Here is a 23097-nt window from a genome sequence, read left to right as displayed (position 1 = left end):
GAAAACAGTTTTATTACTTTGGAATTTTTTTCTTTTTCTTACTATTTTTATTTAGAAAATGTTTTGCAGTAGAATTTTATCAACACTCTTCCAAACAAGGTTTCTGTGACAGAAATCTTGATAGCAAAATCCATGGTTTTGACTTTTTTAGAACCACTGAGATTGTTTTTTAAAAATACTAGTAGAATTCATGGCTATAGCAATGTTGAACTGCATAAACTATATGTAGGTGTAGAAGAATGACCATTCCACTTTCATTCCAGACTGATCACACAGAACATCCAGTGCACTGATGCTACAACTCTTATAATTTTCATAATGCTGCAATAGCAGTGGTTTACTTAACTTTAAAATAAACAACATTTGTCATAATTAATCTGGCTTCCTTCCATAAATAGTCATATGTTTTCCTATAGTACTTCTCTTCCATAAAAATACTTAATAAATGTTTTCTGTGCATTATTAGTATCTTTTGCCAACCATTCATAAAACTCTGATCCTTTGTTACAATGCAAGACATTCCTATTTCTGTAGAGGATCAAAGGACACCAATGATTACATATAAAACCAGTGCACACAGAAATCAGGGTGCCTAATTTCATGTCACTTTAATAAGCTCTTCATTCAACATAGGAATTATTAATGCATTCAGTGGTTTCACAAATACTCTATTTATTAATTCTGATTCTATATCAATTAAAAACTGCCAAGATTTAAATAAAAAAACCAATCAAATATTCTACTCATAGGCAGCATTAGTGTTAGTTTAGAGACCTTTTGTTGTTTCTTTAAAAAGTAGAATTCTCTAAAATAAGAAATCAAAGAAAGCACTGTGGCAGAGTCACAAGGGAGAACTGTGTGAAAAATAAGGTTTCTCACTCCTCTTGTGGACTGTAATTTTAAAAGTCTTCATATAGTGTCATTCTTCTGTCAGTGCTGCAGGAAGAAGAACATCACCAGAGATGACTGTCAGCCTTTTTGTGTTAGTTACAAGGCCACTCATGGGGTGCAGTCTTCCTCTCTGCTGGGTCGAAATGTTGCCATAAAGGAAAGGCTGTGCTGTGACTGCTTGGCGTGCAAGGCACAACAAGGAACAGGGGGGGCAGTTTTGTATCAGAAAATTGTAGTTTCATACTTGGTATTAATGCCTCTTTTGGCTTCTTGTCCAGGTTCAACAATCCATGGTAGATTCGCAAGAGTCTTTTGTTCAGATGGATCTATCTGCTTTAAGGCAAACGCAAACATACAGGCGGGTTACCATCTCTGCGCACAGCGATCCTAGCAGAAGATTTTTCTTTAAATGAACAGAACACAGAAAAAATCCTGTATTGACAAGGTCCTACAGCGGTGAGTGCTGCGGTCTACACTCCCCTGTACCCACGGTTCCCTTATTTATCCTCTCTAGATCAGAGCTGCATCTATCCCCAAGCTATAGGTCATCACAGGTTGCTAAAGCTATGTTTAAAGCTAGACTTGATCCTGAGAAGTCTTTTGGTTACTGAAACAGATGTTCTTTCTCTAAAATTTTATGTATGAACATTCTGTGTCAATGGACAATAAGATGTGCAGCCATACATTTTTGTCCCCAATCCTCTCATCCGATAATTAAATATCACACAGTTTGGTGCTCACTTTATAGCCAGTGAATAGAAGACATTGTGCAGTCATTTTTCCCTTTTCCAACCCAAGTCACCCTGTGCCTGAATTCTCACCTGATTTAAAATAGTTTTCATAATTTTTTTTAAAGCTCTACCATAAATGAATATTTCTCTGTCACGTAGGCACTTCAGGAGTGCACTTCAAAGACAATATGTAGGCTCCAATGAGCTTGGATTCTTAGACACTTGGGATTACAAAGAAAACATGGAAAAGGTATATTAAATCCCAGTTCTGGTACAGGAGGGTCCGCTGAGGGTCCAAAAATAATAAGGGTAAGAAAAGAAGTTGCTTGGTGTGACAAGATAATTGTAAATTGATTTGGATTTGTAACTCGATTTGGATAGATATGCCGTGGTTGTGTATCAAACAAGTTTGGTGCTGATTTTATTTCTTGATACAAGATCAGGAAAGTCCATGGAACCACAGCATTGGCTGTGATCCTCAGCACTTAAAAAACATACTAGACTGAATCAATTACAACTCTGCAATTACTATAAAAGACATAAACGCAACACGAGCAAAGCAACATCTTAAACTGGATGAATCTGAAGGGAGCAGTTGCTTGAAGCGGTTGCCTGTGTTGGAGTGATACAACCCTCTCGGCTGATGAGCAGAAGTGGCACAACAGAGACACGGAGCATTTCTGACTCAACAGGTATGCTTGTTTATACAGCTTCTATGTATAACAACTGTATAGCTGAATTTTGTTGTTTGCATGCACCACAACTTTCTACTTACCACTGACTTCCGAATACTAACACGTGGTTTGGGAATAGGCTTGGAGGGTTTATTTTCAAAGCTTTCTGGAAGGGTTGAAGAATGGCCCCCTTTTCGTGCTTGTAGTGCAAGCTGATAGGCCACCTCAAATGCTTGTCCTAGCGTAAGAATGATTTCGTAAGCTAAATTCTGGAACAAAACAAAAACAGTTAAAATTGGAGTGTGGTTGAATTAGTGTCAGATACATGAAGTGGGGTCATACTGTCTACAGAAGTGATTCGTAATGTAAATACTATAAATCACACTGGTAATAACTTCCTAAGTCTCTGCAATGTTTACCTCTGTCATTTGATTTCTCGTTGATTGAAAACAATCTAAATGTGATTTATTGTACTGAAAGTCATTACTTCTAAAAACCTTGCAAACATTGTCTCACTAAACATGAAAACAGGAGTGGGTGAGTGTGTGTGTCATCTCTTTTTAGAACAAGCACATTAACCCCCCACATCTTTCCAGCTCACCCTATACCTGCTGCTCTCAAGATCCCACCCATCTTCCACTCCTCCTCCTCCTCTGTGACACTCCACCTTGCTCGATTTTGGGCCCTACGCAGGCGTGAAAGTCAGTGTTCTGCTTCAGGTGCATGTTACAAGTGCTGGGGGACCCTTCTCATGGTTTTGTTTTCTAGAAGTATAAATGTTTGAGCTAAAACGGGCATGCCAGCCATACTCTTGTAAGTTTGGAGGAGTGACTGTGTAAGACCGAAGAAGTCAGGCTCTTAAGACTAAGACCAGTTTGGTGGTAAGTTCTCATTGCATATGTGGAAGGAAACTTGTCGCAAAGCTTTTAAAGCATGAATGAGGATCCAGGTGGTGGTTTGTTTTTTTCAGTACAGTTTTACATCAACTGAAAAGGAGCTCTGAGTTTCATGTTTGACCTTAATCTAATTCCTACGACAATTCTTTTCAGGTTTGTGGGTTTGTTTTGTAGGCTCCTAGCAGTGCCTATTTCTAGGTTCCTAACTTTCCAATAATGTTTTGGCCCCCTGCAGAGCAAATGCAAGCCTGCAGGCGCTCCTTGTTATGTCCTACAGTCTCCTTAGAATAATTCATAAATCTTTGATGTAATTCAGAAGTTACTCTCTCTTCCCTGAACCTCTGGAGCCCATAGTTGGAAGCAATCCTACACTGCTTTGAAAGTAGGTGATCCTTTAAAATTCCCACGTTTCTAATACAATTTTAAAGGAGATATCTCTTTAGCTAGTCAAGCCTAACTGTTGAGTTTGCAATAAGCCAGAAAGCAATGCAAGACACTTGGCAGTACACTATCTGCCCTTCGATCATTAAAATATAGTTAAAAGGATAAACATTTTATTTCATGCCCTATGCTATAATTTCACTGTAGTCATGAAGAACTTCCATCCCTTTGTTATCACACATGTATATTCTGAGATAGTATAGGCTGAATTCAGGGTATTTAGCTCATTGTAAGAGCTTCTTATAAAGGTGCCAGCTCTGGTCTTCGTTAGGTCAGACAGAAAACAATTATACTCCTCCACTGGGAGATGCTCTCAGCTGTTACAGCTGCAGTCACAACAGCAAGCTAGCCAAAGTTTCACAGCTTCCCAAATAAAGATGTCTGCCTGATGTGATAGCAGTAGTCTCCTAATTGTCTCCCCTTTAACTTAAGGAAACTGGCCAGAACCAAGAAATGCTGAGGATGCAGTTTGCCAGGGGAGTAATAAATGAAAGCCTAAAGAGACTATTATAAGGTGCCATGACTTTTAGCAGAATGCTGGCTATGGAATTAAGACCAACAGAATATAATTGTTGAAAATGTACGGAATAGTATTCTTTTAAATGGAATGTATCTATTAGTAGAATAAGTATATTACCCTAGAGACAACTTAATCAGCTGTTGTGACAGTAAGATAGTGTACTATATCATCGTGGGATTGTCTACAGTGGATAATATTATTGCTAAGGAATACATCAACAGGACAGGGTGTAGTAATGGCTTGGAGAAAAGGCAGACTGTAATAGTAGTGGGATTGAGAAAATGCGCTATCCAGTGTGGCATAAAAAAAAGATGACTGAGAGACAGGCCTGAAAAGCTCTGAGATAAGAGTGGAGACAAGCAAAGAATTTGTCATGCTGAGCCATGAATCTAGTCTGGGTCCTGCATCTTGTCAAAAGCCACTATGATTTGTTTTCTCTTGTAGTCTGTGCAATGAAAAAATAGGCCTGCCTGGAGCCTGCAAGCTATGGGAAACATGTAACTGTTTCTATGGTTAATAAATATTTGAAATAGAGCAAATAAAACAGAACATTCACTGTTCTGTTCAATATTCAAAATGTAAACTGAACTGTAACTTGTACATATATTTCACATATAGTGTACTGTGTTAGAGCCTCGATGAACAGAAGTCTGCAAATGGAGGCAAGGAGGGCTTTAAAATCTGTAAAATTTTAAAAAAGCATCTGCAAAATTTCATTTGGAAAACAAAATATTAATTAAATAAGTTTGATTTGAGGAATTTAGCAACACGATCTAGTTGAAGATGTCCCTGCTTATTGCAGCGGGGTGGCCTAGATAAGCTTTAAAGGTCCCTTCCAACCCAAACTATTCTATGATTCCATCAATTTCTCACCTGTAGCCTTGGGAGAGGATTATGAGGGTTAATTTGTATGGATTGTTGCATAGGCTATACCAGAGAGGCGAGAGCAAGATTCCCTTGGGGATGTAGGTGGAAAACCAAACCACAAAAAAACCCCACATTGGAAATTCTTCTAATGGAGTGGGGAGTCTGATTGATTTTTATCTTTTTTTTTTTTTTTTTTTTACATGTGGCACAAAAGGAAGGAAACAGGTCTGCATCTCCAAAAGATGCTCAGCTCAAAAGCTGTAGACTCCTTGCTCACTGGAGAAGACATTGATCCTTACAACACCCCATCAAGCTCCTTGGAAAGGAGGCAAAATATTTCAGACCACGGTGCCTCTGAGGCTGCTACAATCCTGTTCCTTGCTCAGCACAGCAGAGAAGGAAAGTGAGTAAGCGAATGCCTTTAAGCAGGTTTCTGGGAGATGAGAAATTGAGGTCAATTGCCTTGTTTGCCACGTAATGTTACAATTCAATGCCTCAGCGCAAGTCTGAGTCAGGATTCTTCAGCTGATTTAATTCAGCCAACCCATTAAAATGGCTAATTGTTATCTTACATTTTAACTGACTTTTTTTTACTGCATAAGTACAGCAGGTGCTGCTTCTTCATAGCTTTTTAGAGGCATGAAAATGCAACATTCAGGCTTCAGGAGTATTTTAAGAAGGAGAGTAAGATTGTTAATTTCTGTCTTTTGAGCTATAAAAGCTTAAAATGTCACTTGCAAAGGAATTTTTTTAAAAACTACCATTCTGCCTTTTTTGGAAAGCACTTTTCATATGTGAGGATTTTACAGGTTTTTGCTTTTAGGCGATTTTCCCCTCTTTAAGATCAATGTCAAATCTGGTCTTTTTTGAAGACTGACTTTATTGAAGCAGCTTCCTTTGGAGTCTCAGAGATGATTAATGGGAGCTACCCACCACATCCAATGTGCAGGAATCTCAATTAGGACACCCTGTGTTCAAGATACCAAACTTAAAATCGCAATTTGCAAAATCAAACAGAACATAGTATATGGAGCCTTAACTTGAAAGATCTGAATAATACCAAACTAGTTAAAAATATCTATTCCCTCAGGTCAAATCAGTTGCCTACTTCTTACACGTATTAGAGTCTTCAAGGTCAAATGTTGAGGATTTCTAGTACAAAAGCCTGACAATGAGGGAAGATGGCTTACTAGTAACAGGACTGATGAGAGGTGCAGAGCTGACATACATATACACTCACACTGTTGAATGTACGTATATGTTCTATCCCTCCAGACCACAAAACTTTTACTTTTAGGGGGGATCGGGAAAGGACGTGTGTTTGTCTGTGCTCTCCAATGGATCAGCCTTTGTGCATTCAAGGGGAAGGAAGCTCAGCTCGCTAAAGATGGTGTGATGAGACCAATGTGGCTGATGCTCGCTTGTAACAGCTGTGGACTCCTGGGCTGCATGAGGCTTTCATGATCAGGCACTCCTGCAACTTAAGTTCTTGATCCTTTCTCATTCTGGACTTAAAGCAACTTTGGAAGGCAAACTCTTCTGCGTCCATCCCTCTCTTCTAATGCAGCACAAAAAGATCTCTTGTATGCAATGGGAGGATGGAAACAGGCCTTCAAAGTGGATCTTTCAGACTGTTGCAAAAGCCACGGAGGTAGACAAGAGGGGGAGATTAATTTGGTCGTGAGCTGAAAGCTCCTTCTACCTGAGTATGCTCCATCTCAAGAGGTTTGCCAGGAGCAACTGAAGTGGTTTGACACATTCCACCTAACATTCCCCAGAGAGGGGACTATCTCGGCACACTGTCTCTGGGTACTGCAAAGGAAAGAAGTTTTCTGTTCCAGAGACAGGGGGATGCCACACTGATTGTACCTGGATGATCATATGAACAGAGAAAAATTTTATGTAGTCCCTTCATCCCCTCATAGAAGGGAATGAACAGAACTTTGAGACCTGAATGCATGCTTTTTCTTCTCTTCTAAGTATGTAAACTAGCATTTTCCAATTCTTATCCAGCTTAAGTCTGTGCAATGAAGGACAAAAGAATACAGAAAAGGAGAAAAAGGTCTTTGTGTTATGTAGAGCACCAGTCTAATCCTTGGCATGAGCTAGAGCAGAAATTGTTCCAATTTATGCCCGTTGTTTTCCATTCACAGCTGCACTGGGCAATGAAGGAATATCTGATGGAAATTACTTTGGATGTCTCCCATATATGAACCAGAATTTGGTATAAGAACTGTTACAATCATAGTGGATTCCAAATATTGACCAACAAATTCTCTTCTTCACCCAAAACTTGTCCCCTTCAGTATTTTTTCCTGATGTTTTTGCAGTTTTGCTCATAGAATTTTAACTCAACTCTGAGTAGAGAAGCTACGTGTACAGTCACTCAGTAATACTGGTAGTTGACATGTCACTACACTAAATGGCTTTTCTATTTGCAGTGAAAATTGCTCTTGCCCACATTTCCTGAGGAACTGAAGGACCTAACAGAGTGAATTTTTTTTCATAAAGCTGCATATCTTGCATTACCATAACATATATGATCTAAGATCTAATTATTGTGGGTTTCTACCATTTTAAACCTTATTTTTCTTAACGTGATTTGACCTCACTGACAAAGGAGTAGGATTGTTTTTGTTAGCAAACTGGAAGATGAGGCCAACATGTTAGACTTTAAACAGAAAATTTGATTTCCTGTATGCTTGTGTTGTGAATATCTAGCTATTTTTTACAGAGCTTGTACTTGCATCAAAAATGCTAGATCCTGAGAAATAAAACAACACAAAAAGAGAATATTTGAGTAGGTAACACCCCACTGAGGATTATATTGCAGGAGAAAACTAAGTCAAGACAGTTAGACATTAAAGTTTCTGTATTGCTTAAAATAGCCATTTAAAGTGCTTGGGGTGTTAAATTCTCCTCCTAAGGTACAGGAAGTGAGCAAAATGTTTTAATTATTCCTGGATCACTATTCTTTTGTTGCCAAGCAAGGAGAAAATGTTAGTGCTTGATTATTAAACCTATAAATGAAACTGCAGTACTTTGAAACCATTAAGAAGTATTTAAAAGGATCAGAAGAAATAACCACCTTACTCAGTATAATTTCCGTTGATTCACTTATCACTAAAATCTATATAATGTAACATCTTCTTGATGTCTATATATTTTTAATACAATTTTGAAGTTTTTCATACTCCCTGTGGATACTGAAATGTCAGCAGAGAATTTAAACAAAAGCACTGAACCAAACCACTAGAATTCCTTCTAAACTACCTTCCTGTACAGCTTGTTTAAACTCTCCTACAGGCTATTACTCTACAATGTTGACTATTTCCCCAATCCTAAATAAAATGCCTCAGTTCAGACATCTCTGTTTTTTTAATTTAACTTATTTAAATTCATGTAAGAATGTTTCAAGAATTCATACATATACTATATTACAATACCTTCTCTTGAATGATTTTTAAGTTTTAATAGCATCTTGAATTTATCTAGTGCTTAACTTGGAGGGCAAGTACTCCTGAAAGTTTTGGACAACAAGCCCTCTTATTCCTAAAAATGAGAGCCACTACTTATTTCACTACATTTAGCTGAAAACAGCATGACTTATTAATTGATAGGTGTTTGTGATTTCTTGAAACACTAGTAGTCTGTGCATCACCATCTGAGAAGAACAAATATAGGAAGAACTTAGAAATATTATTTCAGAAAAAGTCCTCACAGCTCTTGTTATTTTGGTGGAAAATTACTAAGACATATTTTAGGCAAGAAAGCTGGAACAAGAAAGTAAGAATTAAAGAATTAATTTGCTATTTTCAAAATAAATGCATCTTTTTTGAAAAGCAAGAGGTGCTTCTAAAATATAATTTCCCTAAATTCTGTATGCGCGTTATTTGTTAAGCTAAAACTCCCACTGATGTGACAGAGGGCAGAGCAGAGCAGAACAGAGGGACCATCTAATAATTAATAACCTGTTGATGTTTACAGGGGTAACCTCTTACACTGGAACACAGGAAGGACAATGTTCCACACAGACCTCTGTTATCACAGATGTTTCAAATCTTTCCGATACAGTGTGGTAGCCAAATATTCCTAGGACCTCCCTAGAAATGTAATTAGCTACCTGTGTGGTCTCTGTCAGAGCTGTGTTTTGGTTCTCTGGCTAAAGTAAATACAAAACTTTTCGTACATTCTCTACATGTTTGCACAGGAAACTTCAGTTTTACAGGTTATTCAATATAATGTAAAAAAGTCTAAATAATATTTAGAGATGTTCTGAGTTATTTGGTCTGATCCAGCTTAACACTGAAAACACTAAAAATCAAAGAACAGCAGGGTAAGAAATGTGAAGAAAACTTAGGGTGGTAACATCTGACCTCTGGTCCAAAAAGCAGCCCACATCTGCTTCATGAAGGTGGGATGTGTTCAGGCTCAAAGGGCCTCCACAAGAAAGTGTCCAGCCCTTTCACCCCTTGTTGGCTGGCATGTGATGGGCACGTGAGGGTGAAACCCAAAAGGCTGGATGTCACCAAGCCTGTCCTTCCCCGACTGCCCACGCAGTAAAACACAGTCAAAAATGCAGGATCCCCTCCAAACTTAGTGCAAGTCAGTTCCTGAATGTACCTCTTACCAGGACTGAGTGTTGTATATAATGCACATTGATCCAGTTCTGATTTATTTTGGGTGCACTGAGATTTCAGAATAAGTGGCCAAACCTGCTTGTTACAAACTTCTCAGAAGGCTATAGCTTAGGTTAGGTCAAGACTTGTACGAAAAGCTACTTGGCTAACTTTGCAGTCAACAGCTCAGATTCCAGAGGTGACTTATTTCAGATGGGCAATGAGAGGATATAAAAGAAAATCTTTGCTCGTCTCCAGAAATGTCCTTTTACTATCCCATAGTAGATTAGACTTCTCACGTGGTAAGTGAATGCTACCTTCCATTAATCACTATATACCCTGAAAATGTTTTAATAGAATTAAATAACTATTATTATTACAAAGAATTAGTAAATGAAGTATTTTCTATGAACTGACCACATCAAACGCAGTGAATACATGGCAGTAGTGGTGATTAGTCTTCAAGTCTTTAGTGATGTACGCAAATGTAGAAAGGTCTTCAGGGTCTTGTGCAGCACAGGAAATGTTACGGATTTCATGTTCAGCAATAATGTTCTGTTTAAAAAAAAATGTCAATCAATTTAGGAATTAAATTTTAAAAAGCCATAAAAGGTGTGGTTTTAGATTTGCAGTTAAGTTCATACGCTGTACTGAAGTATGTCAGAAGTTTCTTAATAAGAAGAGATTTAATACACCCCCCCATGTGTGATCTTATACAAGTCATTGGAACTTTGATCCTCTCCAATGATATCTAAAATTGCCAATAATCTGGGAGGAAACAATTACATTTTAGAGTCTTCCCTATGAATCTGCTTGATTTTTATACAGTTTATTCAGTAACCTATGACAGAGACATCTTTCCTGGCATACAATTCTAAATACGATTTCAAAGCACTACATGAGCATCTCATGATGCTGCTGGTTTTCTGTATAATGATCACTGCATGACACTGTTACAGTCTACTGACAGACAGGATCTGATTAAACCCAACAGGCTCAATATCCAGTTTTTTTCACATGTTGTCTGACAAATTTCAGCTATAAATTTCCAGGAGAAATAGGCACCAAACATGGCTTATAATTGAAAATGCGAGCTCTTTTAAGGCTTCTCTTTAGTAAAAAGGTAACTAGAGGAGGATCTGGCAGTTTTTCTCCACTTACTGACAACAGCATCCTGTAAGAGAGATGTAGAAAAATTAAACCATTCATGCACCGAGCAACACTACTTGCAACAGCCAATGTAAGCTATAGCACACTATTGAGATAGAGGTGGGGCATGTCTGTCTGATGAAATAAAAAAAAGCTGTCTTAAAGCTTTGGAGAAAATTATGAATATTCATTACATAAATTGCTGATATGTAATTATTGTGTTCAGGCCAAAGGAACCATGAAGCCAGAGAAGAAGATACTGCAGAGTGGCTTATGATTAGGCCTTGCTTCAGCAACACACGCCTTTCAAATGATTTATTTAAACAGAGGAATGATTCATTGAATATGAATTTACTTAGTTGTTAGCTTATAGGCTTTTCTGAATTATGGCCCTGCTGGCTGTAGCTCTGGCTTCCCCACAGAAACCCAAAGCGAACAAGCCTGCTGCAGCACGACAACACTGCTGCACTGCAGAACATGGGACATCTGTTGTGTCCTGGTCCCTCCTGGAGCCATCGTTTACTGCTGCTTCAGTGGCATCTGCCCAAGTTAAAACAATCCCTGGTTTCCCCTAACCCCTTTCTTTTCCTTCCCACCTCTTCTCCTCCCCCTCTTGTTATTTTAAAGAACAGGAAAAATATGCAACTAAGTTACTTGAGATGCTTTGACATAACTTCTTCCATTCGCTAAGTGGCAACTTTCCCCCTTGCATGTAGGTGTGAAGCTTTTGAAAAGACATATTAATATATCTAATTGAAGAAAACATGGCTTAGGAAAAATCTTAATAGAAAGCATTCCAGATTTCAAGTTATGGAAAAAAAACAAGATAAGAAAATTGTTACTGAAGAAATGAAATAATCCTCTTAAATTGTTGCAACATACTTGATTATTTCTGTTTAATGCATTATTCATAAAAATGACAAAACCAGTACTTATGTTTCAATATATGCCAATTTATAATGACACATATAATCTCTGCTTAACAATCACTGGCTTTTTAAGTTACTTTAAGCATTTTATTTTCTTTGTTCTCAAATTGATAACTTTTACCCTCAACAAAGATTTTTATGAGAATTACAATTATACCAAAACCAGGGATTTAGATATCCACAGATACAGCTGTAATATACTGTCATTGATGTTGTATTGGTAATGTTGTAGTTTAGAAAGCAGAAAGGACTAAATCTTGTAAGGTCTTAAAATCATGTGAAGTATGTATGCCAAATCATGAGCCACAAAGTAACCACCCGAATTTAAGCGGTGTATGTGAAAAGAGCTCTGCTGTGCTGAAACTTTTCTGAGATGACCTGGGGCTGACATGGGGCTTTCACTTAAGTCAAAACTCATGGAGATTATTTTGATGTTTTAACTTTAAATCAAGCGAAGTTTGGAAACAAAGCTATACCAAGCTTGTTTTGAATCAAATGAGCTATACCTAAACTAAATCTTCTGCATGAAAATTAGTAGTGAAATTAAGCTTTTCCCTAGCTTCTGTGCTCTGTAATTGCTTTTCAAAATTAAACATATTTTCAGTGCATGCATTTATTGGTTCCCAGAGTCACTACTCCGGCAGACCCATAGCCTTATTTGCTGGAAACTACAAGGCTACGAACCAGCTCACCGTTCTGGGTATGCTCCGCAGGCATTGACTAACACTGCACAGTTGTCTGAAAATTTGTCCTTGGTTTCTCAAGAGAAACCTTCGTCGCTTCCAAAAAAGCAGGGAAGCTGAAAGTCTGTTCTGGTTCTGCCAAGGAAATACCTCAGAGAGATGAGGTTTTTGCTAAGCGGCCTTCCTTTTGCTTGCCTACCTCCCACCAGACAATCCCCGTCTCCTGGTAGAAATCATCCAGAAGTTAGGGTTAGCTGTGACCCACCAGAAAATTCTGCAGGTCTGCTTTTTCCTAAGCAGCAATTTCTTTCTGGCCTCACTTGCAAAGGAATGGTGTCATGTCAAAGTGGTGTCATTCCAAGCTTCAAGGCGCCACTGGAATAGCTGTCATGGAATGAGGCCAGGACCTCTCTGTCACCTGAAACTTCGCCTGCCACGACTTGGAATACAAATTCTTAGCTTGGTGGTAATAAAGGAAAAGGATGAACAGCCATGAGAGCTGAGTTTTCAAGCACATAACTGCTAGCTACTTTTGTCATTAAAAAAATATGCATTTATTGCTAATTGATGCCCAGCGCTGTCAACTATAAGCTCATATGGAAGCGGTACAAGTCTGAATAGGATCTCACCTTAGTGCTAATCTGTTTTGGGTCTTGAAGGAATTGGGTACAGCACACTGTGGACAAGGATGATAACAACGCTCCTGGGAGAGTTGCAGGCTATTACCTGGTTTTTACAGAAGGGAAAGGCAGTGCAGATTTTGAACTGGAGAGAAAGCAATCTACCACTTGAGAAAAAACACAGGACTGTGGCATTATTTACCTCCACCAAATACATCTATTGCACTACTAGGCATAAGATTTCAGTGGGACTGGTTTAGAGTCACCTAATGCAATTTGCCAAACTCCTTTCAGGTTTTCTTCTTATGTGAGATTATATGTACTGTGCATAGAGATACTGGAAACTCGTTTTGTTCTCCTGATTTTTTTTGTAAACCTAAGGACGGTTACATCCTTTACACTACAGAAGAGATTTAAGCACTGAAAACAGCCTTATCCAAGTTAGAGTTAATAGCATTACAATGTCCTGATTTATGTCCGCACATCAGAGAACATAAAAGAAATAGGAGTTGTAGAAGCTCATTTTTGAATCAATGGTAGAAAAAGGAGCTGACAGGAATCCTTGGCCTCTCTGCTCTGGCAAATATGCCAGACTTGACATAAGAGTAATTTCACCACTGTTTTTATTTCATGCCATCTTCTAACCCTGGATACAGCTTCCAAACTCTAGCAGAAGCTCACAAATCTACTTTTGTTTCTTCACTTAAAACCCAGTTCTAGTTAGACACCTTTAAAAACCGACTGATTTGGCAAGTTTGACAGATACTGGTTTAGATGTACCGTGCCGTCTTAACGTTCAGCAACACAAAGCTACTATATACATTACTAAACTGGTCAGGTAGCTGGGCTGTCAGATTTATTTTTTATATTGCATAGTGAGCTTTAGTCACATAACAGAAAAGATAATTACTCTTCATACAAAGCATCAGTACGGACTGCATTTTCTTGCCAATTTAGACATCTGAAGAACAGAAATTCATGGATTACTTTACTCCTGCTTACAGAGCTTGTTTTGGTTTGTGTTTTTTTTATTTTTTTTTAAATTTTTTTTTAAAAAGATGTTGTATGTATCTAAAATGTAAGAAACAAAGCACAGGGGCATTGCCACACAGGAATTTGAAAAAATACAGAATAACAACTGTTAAGAAGCTGCTGCATTTCAAGGAGTCAAATGGCCAGGAAAATATCTCTCCAAGAGGCTCTGACATTTGAAAAGGACATTCAAAGCTCATGTTTCTTAGTCTTACAATGGCTGGCCCTGCATCAAACATTGCATTTTTATTGTTCATTGAGAGACTTTTTTTTTTTCCCCAAAATTATATCAATGAACAAATATATATCTATTTTCTGCACATTGAAGGGACCGTATGAGGAAGAATATGTTAAAGGATTCCACAGAGGCTCCCTGCCAAATGTCTTTCGTGATAAGCGTGCCTTTTAATGGCAGAAGGTTGGACACAATGTTCTCCAAATGAGCCATTAAAGCTGCTTCACTTGTCCTCCAGACTGAGTTTCTGGAGAATGACAATAAGATTACATTCATTTTGGAGAGAAGATAAAAAATGAGAGGAAAACACAAAGTGCAACTCTGTCCCCTTTCTGGCCTGGTGCTCTTACAGAGCCAGCCTCATAGGTATTCCTATTTGTGAGGAAAAAAACCCTAATATTGAACAATTACACATACCTTATTCGTTGCATCAATAAACTTGACTCCCTTGTAAGAGACAGATAGGACAATAGTTGGTACTTTCTTCATTTGTTCTGTAGACTTCTGAAATAAAGACGTTGTTAGTTATGTTGCATTGAAAGAACAGTGATCTTTCTCCTGACAAAATACCTAAGTTAGACAAAAGGTACTTTTGTATTCAAATATTTGACTTTTTCTTGAGCTGACTATGCTCTGTGTTTTTGAAATAGCTGCCTTCTAATCAGAAAACTAAAAAGAGCTTTACAGCTTTTTGCGAGGATGGTAAAAATTCTCCTCTTTCCTAGCACAATGAGAAGAAAATGAAATAAGTTTGCAGGCTTAAAAAGTCCAGTCATGTAATCATGAGTTTCCCAAAACGTGTGTGTTTAAGACATCTATTTGACATGCCCCATTCACCGCTGCCTCTTCTCCTCCTGCCCTTCCCAGCTGTGAAAACCAACAGCGCTGTACTTTTTGTAGTAGTGTTCCTTTGCTCCAATTAGTTGTTATTTAGAAATATCTCACTCTCTTGCCTTCTTGCAGTTGTATTTATGGCACGAGCTATCCCCGCAGCCCTGTAGGCCTGCCAGTCAATCTGACAGTCCAATGTTGTATCTTGTCACATCTGACCGCCTGCAGTTCCTCGAGCGCAGCAGCTGCTGGAAGCTGCTTTACACGTGAATTAGCACGGAGGCTTATTCTGCATTCCCTCAGTGCCAGCTTCTCCTACCTACAGTTCATGTCTTCTTATAAGGCTGTTTTCTTTTATGCTAGTCTACTTCTGTGTGCCTTCAAAGTGATGCACACAGCAAAGATATTTCCTGCCGAACAGATTGAGCAAATATTTGACATAGATTTAATTTCTCTGCAGAACAACCTGTTGATTAGTTTACAGATTAAATTTGCTAAAAAAAACCCCAAAAAACAAAGGAAAAACAAATACGGCATAATATATAGCTATTTAAAATCTTTTACGTGGAAGGCAATAATGGAGAAGACTATTCTATACAAAACTACTGTAGATAAATAATGTAGATAACGTTCAGAGAACACTCAGTCATGGTAGTATCTGCAAACAAACACAGAGATCAAGCAAACATTTTCTTGAGAGGAAACAGTAAGTTCAGCTACAGTTAAAGATGAAGAAATACCAGCACATGGAATGAGAGTGTAAATGCACTGAAAGGTCTAGAATTGGCACCTAGAAAGATCATTAGAGCAGCTGAATGAAGTAGAAGTGGTGGTTTTGTATTCTTCAAGAAAAATAAAATACCACAGATTCAATCTTGAAAATACAGACTGAATCTGAAAAAAAGCTGTCTGAAAAATAGGTGATGGTAACAACTGAGGAGCAGAACAAAAGCTGAAAAGAAAAAAACCTGAAATCGAGTTCCCTTATCAGATTTCCTTCCTTCCCAAATCAAATGAAGTTACAGATCCAGCTACATTCTGCAATTAGTGTCTTGTGCCATGATGGCTAAAATCTCTAATTAAAGTCTCAAGTAGAGCCTCACCCATCCATGTAACAGAGAGGACCATTGCATCTCTCTGAATCAAACAACAAGAGATTTAGAATGACAATGAAGTGTCAATCTATCCTGGAGAAAACTTCTTCCACCCAGAAGGCTAGGCACTTTTAAAAAATTAAAGCTTAAGTGGTAAAACATCCTGAAGAACCTAAGAAAATCTGCAGGAAGAGACTAATCGGATTTGCATGTCTCTGAACTAAGCGCAGAAAGAAACAGTATCACTGCCAAAAGCAGAGCAAGTACCTACCTGTGTGTACGTGCGTATGTGTCTCTATAACAAAACTCAAATGAGTCTTTTTATAAAACTCAATTTCAATGCACAGAAAGTGTGACAGTGACTGTACAGAAGCAGCAGTACAGACATCTATCAGAATAACAAGCAATACACCCCACATGTGCTCATATCCAGACAAAATATTCGCAAATATGACAACACCACTTCAATCATCTGGCAACCCAGCAATCATCCAACTTTTGTCCTTTCTTTCTATCCCGATAGCTACACGCAGGAGCTCTTTGTCTCCTATTTTGATTATTGTAATTATCTCCTTCATTGCCTCCTTAGCAGCAAAATTCCTCTTCTCCTCCAACACACTATACAAACACAGCTACTAAGTTAATTTATTTCAGCTTTTTCATCTAATTTGCACTATTTGCCATAAAGGCGAAGCTTCCTGTTGGCAAGGCCGTGTTGTACTAACCATCTGGGAGTCCTGTTTCATCTAGACCAGTAGTTTTTAATTTAATCATCTTCCTTATCTGCTCCACATTCACCTGGGTTTGTCTAGAGCAGCCTTGATCTGTAGTATTGAATCGAGGTCATGAACAGAAGACTGTATATGAGTGAAACAGCTCATCAAGATACTATTAAATTTTACCCAGCAAATTAGGAAATGAATTAGAGACCGATGGACATTTGTAATTCATTAAGCCAAACTGTCTCAGCTGGGAAGAAGCAGTGGATCACAGAATGGTTTGGGTTGGAAGGGACCTTCAAAGGTCATCTAGTCCAACCCCCTGCAATGAGCAGGGACATCTTCAACTAGATCAGCTTGCTCAGAGCCCCGTCCAGCCTGGGCTGGAATGTCTCCAGGAATGGGGCATCTACCACCTCTCTGGGCAACCTGTGCCAGTGTTTCACCACCCTCATTGTAAAAAAATGTTTTCCTGAATCTTCCCTCCCCTAGTTTAAAACCATTACCCCTTGTCCTAATGTCCCTTATCAGCTTGCAAAACGTACAAACCTCAGGATTTGTGCAAAAGTGTTCTGGAAGATTATAGTCCACTGCAGAAACATGATTTTGGGAAACAATTCTGCACTTGTACCCATATTGCAACAAGAGTTGGGTAAAAGGAATAACATCTCTGGTTATTATGACAGTGCTGTCATGAAAAACACACAACTCTATTTCAACCCCCTGCTCAATTCCCAGTGATGGAGTAACTGAACTCCACTGTGTAATTATTATTTCCAAGCAGTCTCCAGACTTAACAATTTCGAGCTGTCATGGTGAGCTCATACCATTTGCGTGTTGGTCCTTTGTTTTTAATGGAGGAGGTGGCTGCAAGGATGTGTAATGCAAGTTTTCAGAGATACAACACAAATATAATTAACTCAGACACTGTAACTGCTTTGGCTCTAAATTCTAGGATGTTGAGATGAAGTCTCACAGCTTTCACGGTCAGACATTTTGCACCTCTGTGCAGGCCAAGTGGGCACTTCCACCTGTGCCTGTGACCAGAATCTGAGAAGAAGGTAGGACACTGAAGTCAGTATTCCCTTTCCTTGGATTTTTCAGGTTCTAGTCACAGTATAGACTCTGTGAGGACATGATGAAGCGACAAAATGTTCTTGTCCATCTGGTGCCTCTATGGGAAGCATATGGACTTGAGCCAAAGTGATAGGAGCCACAGCTGAAGGCTGGCATTGGATGTCACATGCATGCTGACATATGGTCTAATGCTCCAAGGCATGTTCATACCATGGTAGCAGGATTAGATTTTACCTCATGTAGAAGCAATCATAGTTACAGGACCTTGTCTATGGGTAAGCGCTCACTAGCCTGGAACTGGTCGTAGTTCCTATAAACTCTACTGTTTGTGCCTGCAACTTTGGCTGTTTAACACACTTCTTTAGGAAAATCATCTGGATGAACAGCAAGCTTCTTCTAGGCTCATTGCCAGTGCCTGTCTCTGATCAGCTGGTCATCCAAATAAGGACAGATGTGCATGCCCTGTCTCCTCAGGTGCACTGCTCTGACAGTGAGAAGTCTTAATGCTGCACAGCCTGCAATGCAAGAGAGACTGAGCTTTGGACCCACTTCTGAAATACTTCCCACCAGACAGGTAGATGACTATGTAGGAACAGGCCATGTGTAACTCAAGAAGCACAAAGCAGGCTTGACTGAGGACACAGTAAGATGGAAGAAAGCATCACCATCCTAAATCTAATGGGGCATTTCTTCAGCTTCCCCAGAACCCCAAAGAAACAAAGAGCTTTTTTTTCTTCAAAATAAAGAATACCAGGAACAGCAGCCTCTCCTGTATTTTGATGCAGCTGCTGCAATGAAGCTGCTTTGTTCCCTCAGCACTCAGAATGGAGGGCACCTCTTGCAAAACTGCATAGTTATCAGAGTGCTTGCTTTTACAATAAAGGTCTGGATTTAAGACACCTCTGAGTTCGCATTTGAAGCCCTGTTATGCAGGACAGGGCCAAAACCCTGTACAGCCTTGGACAGGGCTGCACCCAATTCTTCCTTTTGAAACTGGTCATGAAGGGGTACAAGAGCAGTGGTGTCAGAGAGAGAAAGAGTGAGAGAGCAAGTTTGCTTCTGATCTTACAAATTTTCTTTAGTTTCACTGAAAAAAACACCATACAAGCAGACTCTAAATAGATTTCCATAGTATAGTGCTACAAATTATCTTCAGTGAGCAAAAAATTTCCACCTGTATTTTGAGTCAAAGGCTCTGCAGAACTGCTTAACATTTATTTAGAACACAAACTAAACTCCAAATAATTTGAGATCCAGCCAGTGTGTCTAACAAATCAAGATAATTGATGATGGCTATAGAGGCAGAAGACTTTCTTCTAGGAATAAAACAATAGAAAGTAGCTGTTTATTTTTAAACAGGCAATACATGCAAATACAAAATATATAACCTTAAGTGCCTTTAATCCTTTCAAGACAGGATTGTACTACAATACATTGTTCTATGCACAACTAAGAGTGCTAGTCCAACACTTTTGAATACTCCTGCAGTGTATAAAACATGGTATTTCTGTGCAGCTGAATGTGAAATTCAGGAACACACATAGAATGATGTTCGAGTAAGATGCTCACACATTCACTTGATATACGGCAGCACATAGTGTAATCCAGCTCACTCTCACAATACTTTAATCTCATGTATTTATTTCCTGCCAAGAGGAAACAGGATGCACTGGTACTTCTACTTTGTCACATTGACCACTTTCATGTACTTATATACACCTTTATAACTGGATTACTCACCTTTCATACAGTCATCAAAAAGTAACCATGTTCATTTTTAGGTTTTACTGCACATGTAATAGTACTTGATCTTGCAAATACACAGTAGAAAGAGATCATTCAACTATGCCAAGTCACTAAAAATTCCATACCTACATTTCAGTACAAGTTTATGAGCCTGTAAAACCTTAAGATTTCATCTTGGCTTTTTTACTTTTGCAAATGAATCTGTTAATTCTGTTGTATCCTGGTTTTTAATAGATATCCAAAGAGGATCTAAAGACTCTAGCTGGCAATGTTACTATTTAATTATGTAGAGGAATTCACTTCACTAAGAGAATCTGAACATTTTCCACACTGGTAGGAACTATTAATTCTAAATGCATGAAACTGTACATTTAAAAATATGTATTGGTACCATCTAGTATCATACCCGTATGCCTGTTACTTATCTGAGGTTTATGAAGCCTCATGAAACACTTCGTTTTGAGTGAATCACTTTGACAATACCATGCATGAGATGAAATTGAAATAAAAAGTCAAAGATTGTTTTTGACCAGTTAGTTCTGAAGCCGCTTTTGAAACTACAATCTGCCTTTTAACAAATATTTACTAACTTTTCTCAGTCTAAAAGGCTTAAAAATGCATCACTGACATAATTTAATACCTCTTGGAATAAGAGAGCATCTGTACTCCCTGCAGTACAAGACTGTTTACTTCTCCACAATTAGTGGATGCCTCCAAGCTACATCATTAATATGAGCATTGCACTGGAGATGCACCTGCAGCTCATCTAATTGAGAATAAAAGGGATTTTTTTGCTTTTGCAATATCTGTACACACTCATCTGCTGCTGAAAGGGCAGCACATCCCTCCTGCACCACGGATTCCTTTCAGCCACAGAGCTCAAGGACATGCAGTCCTCTGAAGAACATGTTGTGGATGTGCACAGGGACTGAACATCTTTAAGACCTCCTACCACTGATTTTTTTCCTTTTGAGTAATATGCATGTGCCTGTCCCACTGCAGGCCCTCCCAAAGCAGTGGCCACACAGGAGAAACAGATGTACAAGTCTTAAGAGAACAAAGACCGAATAATCTAAATTCTCATATACAGTATTTGATCCTGACATGATATTTGCTTGCATAGTGAGGAGGCCTGTGGAAGACACTTACACTTTTGGAGTTGAAACGGAGACTGAAAAGTAGAAAGGGATTCGCAGAAACAAGGACATTGTCATCTATATTGAGCTCCTCCTTTTTTATCTAAGAAGAAATGAGGGAGGAATGCCTCCGACCCTGCCTATTTTCAGAGAGTCAACTCTATTTGCATCTTTCTCTCCAGAGACGGAAGAAGCAGGTTTTGTAACAATTCCAACTTTGACATTCTGGTCTTAAGTTAGCAAGATATTTCTAAACACCTGCTTTGAGAACAGAATTATGTTGCTGGTTCCTCAGAACTTTGACCTGAAATGTAAGAACCTCTTTTCTAGCAAGAAAACGTTTAAGAAAGATACATAATATTCAGGAAGGTGGCAGGATCCAAGAACAAAATCTAAGTTCCCTACTGCTGCAGTAAATGTCTGATTGGCTCAGACTGTGCAACTGATGTATGCAACATTAGTGATTTAACATCATGGCAAGGAAAGAGTCTACCTTGCTGCTGTGCTTGTGCCAGTAAGTATAAAATCATCCCCTTCCTACCTGGTCAAGTAATTCAAATGTGTAAATACCAGCTGGAGCCTAGTCTATAGAATAAGTCTCTTCCTAGCTCCAGTTAAACTTTATTCCTTTTCTTTATTTGATATAAACACAGTTTATTCTCACTTTGCGTTCCTATGGTGATCTGAAGTGAAGGCAGTAACCTGATTGAAAACACAACTTGTAATATTTTCTATTCCACGCTGAGAAAGATGAAAGCTCTTAAGTTCTCGAAGGCATCTCTCAAATATAATTAACAAATCTATTCTGGCCAGAACAGCAAGATTTAATCTCCATGTAGCAAAGGTCAGTTTACAGCAGGTGGAGAACGGAGATAAGGAGACAGTGCTGTCAACTGCAGAGGGAGTTTGTGAAAGAAAATAGCCGGAAACAAATAGGAAACCATAAAATATAAATCCATCCTTGGAGTGCAAATATGTGAATGGAAAAATAAAGTACAATCCCTCTAATACGCACAGTTCTTGCCAAATATCCATAATTTTGGATGTCTGCAAGAATCTGCGATTTGGGTGGGAACAAAAAGCATGTATAACCTTGACCCCCGTGCTGAGCTCAGCCTATTGCATCTGCATGGTTTTCCCCAAACAAATCCATCATCTTCCCTGCTGGAGCACACTGCTGCACAATGCTGAGAAGTACAGCCAAGAAGAGTTATTAAGGCAGGTTCCGGGTTTTTTTTAACATGATGGAAGATTTAGAATCTCCCTTCACTCTCAAGCTATACGAGAAGGAGGCTGCTGCAGGCCCCTCTGTACAGAGATGGGGGGCGGTATCTGCATGGTACTTCCCTTGGGAACCAAAACCATCAGCTACAATAACTGAAAGTACAGGAAACATCTACAACAGGGAGGGATCTGCAGTCAGCAAACACATAATTGTTGTTGTTTTTCTGGATCTATGAACGATTGAGGAAGATCAAGATACTTTTTTTCACTGATGAGTTTCTTTTGTCCTTGTGCCTGTGCTGACTGGTAGATACCCAGAGAATATCAACACTTGTTTTGAGCAGCATTAGGTTAAAGATGGAGAAGCTAAAGCCACATTGGCAGAAAAATTACCTACCTAATTTTCATGCATTCTCCTTAATAACTATTGTGGGGCTAACTCCAGAAAGATTAAAAAAATTGTAGGGAAGGACCTCAGCATGGTACAAGGCTATATGTGATACACTCCCCTCCAACATGTTTCATATTACAGCATGTTATAGATTTGAAATATATAAATGGAAAAATAAAATAAATGCTAAAAATTGCTGCGCTATCATGTTAGTACAACCGTATGTAAAAATCTCACTTAAATACAATAATGAACATCACATCGAAACTTCAAAATGGTTTAAGAGAGACTGGACTTAAAATTCATAGACACCAATTTTTAGAACACAACCAGAGGGAGAAAGTTTTGGAAAAAGATACAGTTTTCTCACTGAGAAACTTAGGCTAAAATAATAATCTGTTCCCATTAAGTCAATGTTTTTTACTTCTGACTCAAATAGGAATATGATTAAAAGGACTACATAGCATGGATAGATGAAATCCTGATCAAGAATTGTTTTACTCAAACCTCTTTGCAATAAAAACCCCTCAAACCAGAAAATAAACATTGTCACAGCACAATGGTTTCAAAAGACAATGTGAAAAATAAATAT

At 38.6% G+C, this 23097-nt stretch overlaps 1 protein-coding gene across 3 annotated transcripts in view; it reads right to left on the bottom strand.

The window, feature by feature from the left end:
• Positions 1-1113: 1113 nt before the first annotated feature.
• Positions 1114-23097, bottom strand: part of ANKS1B (ankyrin repeat and sterile alpha motif domain containing 1B) — a gene marked incomplete at both ends in the record, with an annotated part of 434431 nt that continues 412447 nt past the window's right edge. For all 3 annotated transcript variants that reach the window (XM_080342173.1, XM_080342174.1, XM_080342175.1), the window contains 4 exons: positions 1114-1224; positions 2398-2565; positions 10057-10194; positions 14705-14791. In XM_080342173.1, the coding sequence (XP_080198299.1) occupies positions 1114-1224; positions 2398-2565; positions 10057-10194; positions 14705-14791 (504 nt within the window). The remainder of the gene's footprint in view (positions 1225-2397; positions 2566-10056; positions 10195-14704; positions 14792-23097) is intronic.

The sequence above is a fragment of the Nesoenas mayeri genome (assembly GCF_963082525.1).
Source record: "Nesoenas mayeri genome assembly, chromosome: 1".
Classification (NCBI taxonomy): domain Eukaryota; kingdom Metazoa; phylum Chordata; class Aves; order Columbiformes; family Columbidae; genus Nesoenas; species Nesoenas mayeri.
The sequence above is the reverse complement of the archived record's forward strand: the minus strand, read 5'-3'. Positions and strand labels throughout refer to the sequence as shown.